The 8,101-nt window shown below is 37.9% G+C and overlaps 1 protein-coding gene across 1 annotated transcript; it reads right to left on the reverse strand.

Annotated features, from left to right (window-relative positions):
* Positions 1-629: 629 nt before the first annotated feature.
* LOC108564739 (oxysterol-binding protein-related protein 3-like) lies at positions 630-5,065 on the reverse strand. Its single transcript, XM_017923849.1, has 9 exons — positions 4,597-5,065; positions 4,246-4,543; positions 3,956-4,188; positions 3,725-3,874; positions 3,414-3,606; positions 3,099-3,355; positions 2,103-3,038; positions 1,817-2,037; positions 630-1,760 (listed from the first exon to the last, which is right to left on the reverse strand). Exons 1-9 carry the CDS (start codon positions 4,897-4,899, stop codon positions 1,514-1,516), a joined length of 2,838 nt encoding a protein of 945 aa, XP_017779338.1. The 5' UTR covers positions 4,900-5,065; the 3' UTR covers positions 630-1,513.
* Positions 5,066-8,101: the final 3,036 nt, after the last annotated feature.

An 8,101-nucleotide genomic window follows, 5' to 3' on the forward strand; every position in this document is an offset into this window, starting at 1 on the left:
TGATTTTCTCGAAAACTATAATACATAGAATAAATCCAAAAGATGCATATGAAAGCTGAATGTTTGCGGAATGTAGCAAGTATAGATACATTCCTGTGCTCTTATCCATATTGCTGTAATACGCGTTCAAATTAGAACGTTGTTGATGTTTTCAAATATTTTTTATAATTTATATTTTATAATTTATAGAATGCGGCTATTCTATGAAACATCCGCGTTACACGTGGGCTTACTGTACTATTATTAATAGAAATTACGTATTTAGAAGATAATTCTAGAAAACATGTTTTGTACGATATAAGTCATGAATAAAATGTATTGGATTTCAATTATCTATACCTTTATTTCGTAAATCATCTCATTGTGCTATTACAAAACGATTGAAACAAATCTCTTCCGATTAATAATTCAAAGACATAACTTAGTGATGTTATATTCATTTAATTGGCAACATTTCATCTGAAAAACAATAGACGAAGAAAGAAAAAAAAACATTGAATGATTCCTCGGTGGATACTAAATGTAATTAATAAGCAAAACGTTTAAATTTGTATTGACAATATGAATCCTCGTGATAATGAACGATTGCTATTCGTGCATCGAGTGAAGATAAATAAATACACGCTGGAAACACATAAAATCAGCCCGATTTTATTATTAACAATAACTGGTAATAATCACAGATTCAACAAAGATTATTATAATTTATACTAGTGAATGGCTAAATAGACCTGCTGCTGCTGCTGCTGCGGCCACACCGCATAAAACTGCTTAGGAATATATTTTTATATATATATATATAAAAAGAAGAGTCCATAAAAAAAACAATCATTTTAATCGATTTTTCTTAAATAATTTACCGCCTATTTATTTCGTCTATTCTATTTACAACACTATCTTATATTGACCTCAAATAGTTGTTTTTTTTTAGGCGTAAAACTTAAAATAGAAAAAAAAAAACCTAAAACACCGTTCAAAAAAAAAATCATCATCATCATCCATCATCATCGTTATTAGGCCAAAACAAAGAAGAAAAATATCATGTTTCCAATTGACAAATCACATGTAAACAATCCTCCTACCTAAATGTTAAATTAAACGATCGAATGAGAGAGAGAAAGAGTAGACGTACACGTTTTTTCCAATTAGATGACGAGACAAAATTGAAAATAATATTAGACAACAATCCTACTATACATATATATATTTGTTCTTTTTAAGTACACCTTCTTCAATCAAGTAACAGTATTTAAAAATTGGACGCTCTTTTTAGGATTGTTTTCGAAAACGAAAGAAGTAACATGTTGTACGTTATTTTCTCTTCTTTTTTTTTGTTTGTTTGTTGTTGTTTAAATCCAATGCGCTATAATTTATATAGTCAAACAATTATTTTTTTGAATTCAATTTCATTACCCGTGTGCTAAGAGTAAATGGCTCAGTCCATATAATATTTATATATATATATATTTTCTTTAATATATACACTGCTTTTGAAATGCGAATGAAGCGATTTCTACCATAGCTCTTCGAACGTCATATTTGAATAAGCCCCGTTTTTCCTCGCCTCCCAGTACTTTCCGTTGTATTCCCAAACGTCGTCTTTATCTTCGGCGCGATGCGAGAACCACAATGGTTCGTGATTGATTTTAGATTCCTCTCTGTGTTTCCTGCGATCCCTTTGCTGCGACTCCAGCTGCAATTTCAGTTGCTCAGCTGCGTTCAAATCGCCTTCCTCCAAAGCGCGTTGATCCGGCCTCAACCTAAACAATCATAATTTACTTTAATTCAGTTTCATTCAATAATATTGCAATAATACCTGGTATCTGTCGGAGGTAGCAGATGCGAATCCGGACCTAACTCGTTCAATTCCATCGCGAAACGTGTAAACCCGTAGTACCTCTCGTGATCAGGAGGCATCGTTCCTGCCCTCCAGATGCATTTCGCAGATGGCGCGACGCCGCAATACAACGCTTCCGACCATTTACCGAACAAATTGCAAACCGTCTTTCCGTTCTCGTCGTAAACAGCTCCAAGGACCTGCAGATGAAACAAGTAATTAGAATAATTGAATTGATTAAAGTTGCGAGGAATGATTGATCTACCTCCTGTCGCTTTGCGGACCAGTAACTAGCCTTGGCGAATGTCAATTTGCAGGAGATGCGTCCGTTGGAGATGTGCAATTCTCCGTACTGATCGACCCATCGCTGACCGCTGAACAAATTGTGAACGCAAGTTGTCACCTTGTTCCACGAGTAGAGATCACCGGTCCTCGGAAGCAGCACGTGCACTTTACCGACTGGTTGGAATTCCATACTTTTGCCCCAGAATTTCGTTTTGATGCGCGCCTCCTGCCAGAACGTGAAGTTGCGGCTCTCAGCGTGGCAAGCGCTTATCGGCGGATGATGCGAGACTTGTTCTGCTAAGAATTTAAATCCTTTATCCTCTCGGATGCATTCGTAGGTTTCGCCGAGAAGAGGATTGAAGGGTTTGTTGCCGGCACGGCTGTAGCTGTTCGCGTACGAAGAAACAGCGAACGCAGCAACTTGAATCATCCTCTCGTAGGGATCGTCCAGCTCCGCCGCTTTGTCCAGCAATTCCGAATACTCCAGCTCCTCGCACAATCGCTGCAGCATGTTCAGAGGTTCGTTCAGAGCGACCGGCATGCTGATCTGAGACAGATCCTTTCCTATGTTTTTGCATAGCAGATTCCAAAGTGATAATCCTTCGGTTCCAGGTCTGGGCGCTGGTAAAATAGTTCTTCTTCCCGTCAAACCTTGTCCGCCGTTTCCTTCGTTGACTACGGAGCTGCTGTTTTGATTGTAATCTCCGCCGAGCTCCGATTCGGAGCTGATACTGCCTTCGCCGCTGGACAAAGAGCCAGCCTCCGAGCTGCTATCCGATCCTCTCGTCCTGATCTCTGCTTCGATATCGTCGGGATGAAGCGTTTCAGCTTTGTCACCGATTTCTTCAGCATCGAAAAACTCGCTACCGCTAACACATGAACTACTGTAACTCAACGAGTTATTGAACGGCCGATGCTACATTCCGTTAACAAATTCATTAATATACGTTTTATCTATTCGATCGGTTATATTTACCGTATCGGAGACCGGATCCAATGACGACAGATCGTTTATATCTGAGAGCTCGTGCACTTTGTTGAGGCGCGTCTTCAGATCAGCGTTCTGCTGAAGCGCCTGATTGAGTGACGTTTTCAGCGAAGCTACGAGCGCCGTGCCGTTGTTACCGCCAGTCATCGACATGCTTTGAACATTGGCTTCCGCTTCGATAGCCGATTTCAAACGGTCCCTTTCCATAGACAAACTCAATGCAACCGCCTTCAAGTTGCCCAAAACTAAAAGAAAAAGAACAAATTGTAAATGTTAATTAAAGATTTTCACTTTTAAACTAACCGTTCTTGGCGAGAAACACGAAATCCTCGCGCGTCTGATTGTCGGGAGCGCAGTACGAATGTCTGTCCATATTGTGATGTTCAGTGGGTAAACTTTGGGGACCAGTTATAATTGCGTGCGGGGCGAGAACTGTTAAGCTGCTTCCGTTTCCTGTTGCGCCTGGCGAAATGGACAGGCCTGTAGTGGAATTGTTCTGCAAAACACACACACAGATAATGTAAATATAAGTATCGAAACGAATACAAAGATTTAGCAAAAAACACGTATGGATAGATTGATAGATAGGATGAAACATGCGGTGGTAAACTCACAGACAGAGGCGACGTATTGTCAGGATCAATGATTGAAACTCTATTGAAGGTCATGGTTAGGTCCACACTGCCACCTTTAGAAGACTTTTTCTTCTTCAGCCCAAATTTCTTTCCCTTTTTCACGTTAGGCGAGAGACCCTCTCCCAATGACTACAACAATGATATATAGCGTGTAAGAACATTGCTTCCAGCAAGTGCGAGCAGAAACTATGTGGATGGACGACACCTTACCTCGGTCTCACCGTAAGCGGAGTTGACCATGCAACCCTGAGATTCAATCGCGTTGAGCAGTCTCGTCAGCTGCGTTAAATTCAGCTCGATTAAAGCAGATTCTCTTTGAGCTTGCTCGATCGGCCCACCGGAATCCAACAGCCAATTTGCCAATCTTGCTCCGCCACCTCCCAATTTCAGACCCCTCGTCAAACTGCCGTCCCTGCTCATTATTTCCGGCGTCAGGGGCATCTCTAAAAGCATAATCATGTAAGTGAAATAATTTCGTCTCCTTCCTTAAAATCGCTTACTTCTAGTGTCTTCCGTTGTGGTGTTGAGATGACTAATTACTTTTGTGCCGTAATTTAAAACGTGCTGACGATACAGCCTGTGAACTGTGAGCTGATCCAGCCAAGCATTGAAGCCCTCCTCTGTTTTAGCTTTCAAATGGTAAATGAACTCTTCGGCGTCGATATCGAGTCGTCTGCGCGTCGCCTTGCTGGAAATCACCGAGAGACCGATGTCCACTGAACCGTGAACCTTGCCCTTCGTCAGCTCTGCAGGTCCTTTACCATACAGCAAAATCCCTTTATCCAACAGGAAGTATCTCTACAACATCACTTTAATCAATATCAATTCGTGAAGAATTACAACAATTTTACCTTATGCCATCCCTTCAAAGGCCATTTACGCTTCTTGTGCAAATATCCGCTGTACGAAGTGGGTTTGTTCTCGTACTTTTGACCATCTTTCAAGCCCTCCATGATCTCCCATTCGGAGCTTCTGCGACGTCCCTTCTTCCTTGCCGGCGGTTTCGGCGGATGGTTGGGTTGCTGCGTTAATTCTGCGCTGTCGGCGCTCAGACTGTTCGTTTCTGCACTCGCATCGCTGTCGCTGGTCGCCGTCTGACTGTGCTTCGTCTTCAGGGTCACCTTGACCGGCATCGGACTTCGCTTCTTCTCCATCGCGCAGATCCTCAAACTCTTCACGATCCGCACGAGACCCGTATGCGCCAAAGAACAAAAGTACTCAATCCTGCTCCCTCCTGTTGTCCTTCCTTTAAAATACGATCGTGTCGTGCTGCTGCTGCTTCTGCTCTATTGTCATCGTGGCAAGGAGGTGACAGTAATTCTGGATAAAAGAAATATACAACATACAGAAAACTTCATAATAACTTAATTGAGACAAACGTGAAAAACAAAATAAAATGTGCGCTGCGCGAAAACTCTGCCAAATTCTTTACCAATTTCGTTAGTCACTCGCTTAAATAGATTTCTAGTAAATCCTCAACAACAATCCTCTTACACCACATTGTATTGATTATCATTTTCTCCTCAATCACAAGATATGAATTAAACATATTTGATTATCTCTATATTATTTTATGGTACGTTACTTTATAAAATTGTCTGAGAATTGAAACATGCAATCAAAACGTTGCGATTTCTTAAACGAATTTAATGGTTTGCATTCACGAATTATGCTTAATTTACTTAGTTCAAGTGGTGTATCATCATCATATTAACAACGTACATGCTCGATGTTCAAGTGCTTTGATTATCCTCAATCTCTTCGAAGAGTACCAATTTATCACCGGTAGTACTTACATCACCCATCCAAATGCAAACAACTTGCTTAACTTTTAAGTCAAATGACACCGAAGATATTTTATTCTCGCGCAAAACTAAATTGAAATAAAACTGCATAAAGGGAAGGGAAAAAACAACAGTAGTTCGTAATTAAGGTGAGCCTTTTCAACAGGTTTAATTCATGTAAGTGCTCCACTTCCATTTGTGATTAAGCTCGTAGGCGTTTCATAGACGCATCTCGACGAATGAGAAGGAAAGTTTATACTTGAAAAAAAAAACTAGGTCAATTTTCAATTATTATTCGCAATTAATAAATGTATAAATTACAAAACGTAATTAAATTGCCATTTTTCACAGTAAATTCTGAACAAACTAAACAAGAATTTTCGTATTCAACTAAATTCGAAGAAGAAAAAAAATAATGTTTTGCCAAATTACATCATAACTAAATATACAGATTTACGCAGCAGAGATTTAAATAATTAAAAGCAACAAAGTGTTGTAATACAATATATATTGGACAACGAATAACAAAAAAACAATTCATTATCAACATCGAAATTAATTTGATACAATCTCCAAAGAAATTGTAAACAAATATTGGATAACACGATATAAAAATAAATGGATCGATTTTTATCAATAAGAAATTATTATTATTTTTTTTTAATCTTATGCTTCAAAAGTGCGATCAGATTTCCCATTGATAACATTACATTAAACAATTAGAAATATTTTCATTACATTTTTTGTTTGTCATTTCTGTTTAAAATTACAGTTGTTACAGCGAGAAAAGTAAGGAAACATCAGGTGTTATAGACTTTTTTTTTTCTTTATGCCTCGTTCGACATTGAAATGAAAACTTGGGCTTAGAAAACTCTATTCAAAGAGTTTACCTGCAATTTCAGGAACTTATAAATATACCTTTTTCAAGTAACTCAGACATTTGGTTTACGTACTCAAATAACCTCAAGATCAGATACATTTTCAAAATTAAACTTATTAAAATTATTGATTAAATTGTGTAACAGTTATTGTATTTTCAGATTCTTTGTTATTTGTGCGTTGAATCATATTGGCTATTATTAGGATTATCATTTAAACACTTAAACATTTGAATAGAACCCTCGAAAAATGGGTAGAATACGTAGAAAAACATCCCGGATTGATATGTCATCAATTTCTCGCGAGAATCTATAAACTATGTCTAATATATTTGTATAAAAGTTGTAAAACATTTTAGAGCTAAATCATCGTTGGTATTTACTACTACTTCCTTTGATAGTCCATATATCATATGTCATATCCCAATGTCTTGGGAAACGTCCAAGTGTAAAATATAAAGAAAAAAAAAACTATTAATATTTCAATGAAAAGTAAGTAACAATAATACGACATTTGTGAGAATAAATAAGCGATTCCTTTGAAATATTTAGAAAATTCTAGAAAGTAATATTCGAGTCGAGTCACTGTTTTTCTCAAATCAACTTCAAATATGCATATTTCAGACGGCATTGAATAATTGATGCGTATCGCATGAAGCAAAACCGAACTAATTGAGTACTTGAAATCCGTTAATTACACATCAAACATGCAATTGTACAAACAAATGCTTTCGGTGGACACATGAATTATTAATCGGAAGAAGTAACATTCGAACTTTTGATGACAAAATTCCCACAAATTGTTTAATTATTTATAATCATTTAATAAATCGTTTGATGTCCGGAGTAACGAGAACTGATTAACAAATATCTCGAGCACTCGAAACAAACTAAATTTAATTTGGAAACTCTCTCCTCTCTCTCTCACAGGTGGTGAGTCAGCGACAATCCGATCGTCGGACCCCTCAAGATACTTATTCTAATTCTGTGTCCGTATGTTGTTTACCGATTCGGAGTTTACGAATAATGAAACGAGACGATGAGTGCGCGATTTTTAAATAAGTATGATTGTATGGTAATGCCGTGTTGTGGACTTTTAACGGTCGCAAGGCCATCTTCATATCAAGCGCAGAGTCTTATTCATGTATCCGTTCATCGGTTTTGTGCAGCAGATGCAAAATATATTTCATATATTGCAAATACCTCGCATAGTGCTGCTTCGATCATTGCGAATTCTCTATAGTACGCTTTGAAAATTTCAAAACAAACAAACAAACTATTAGGTTTTTACCTCTATACCAGTGGTTCCCAAACATATTTGGCCCCCTTTCCAGAAAAAAATATTATACAGCGCCCCCTGGATTTTATTTTTACAGCCCCCCAAATACACCTTTGCCCATCACCGCCCACCTGGATCGCTGCAGCGGTTACATCCACTTTTGTGCTGTTTATTTGTATGTGGTTTGAAAGTCCTAGGTTAATCCGGTTTCAGGCAGTGTGAGATATTGGCGGAAAATGTTAAAAAATGTATATACATAAATTTAGTAGTATGTTTTGCAATGTGCTTGTCTCTTGTAATATTGATAGGTCAGTTGAAACGTATAATAGATAGGTTAGTTGAAAGCCAAAGGCAAGATTAAAGCTGGAAACTATTTATAGAGTTCCCATATTTTCCTTTATAAATGAATCGACGT

The sequence above is a fragment of the Nicrophorus vespilloides genome, unplaced genomic scaffold (assembly GCF_001412225.1).
Source record: "Nicrophorus vespilloides isolate i.1.1-1 unplaced genomic scaffold, Nicve_v1.0, whole genome shotgun sequence".
Classification (NCBI taxonomy): domain Eukaryota; kingdom Metazoa; phylum Arthropoda; class Insecta; order Coleoptera; family Silphidae; genus Nicrophorus; species Nicrophorus vespilloides.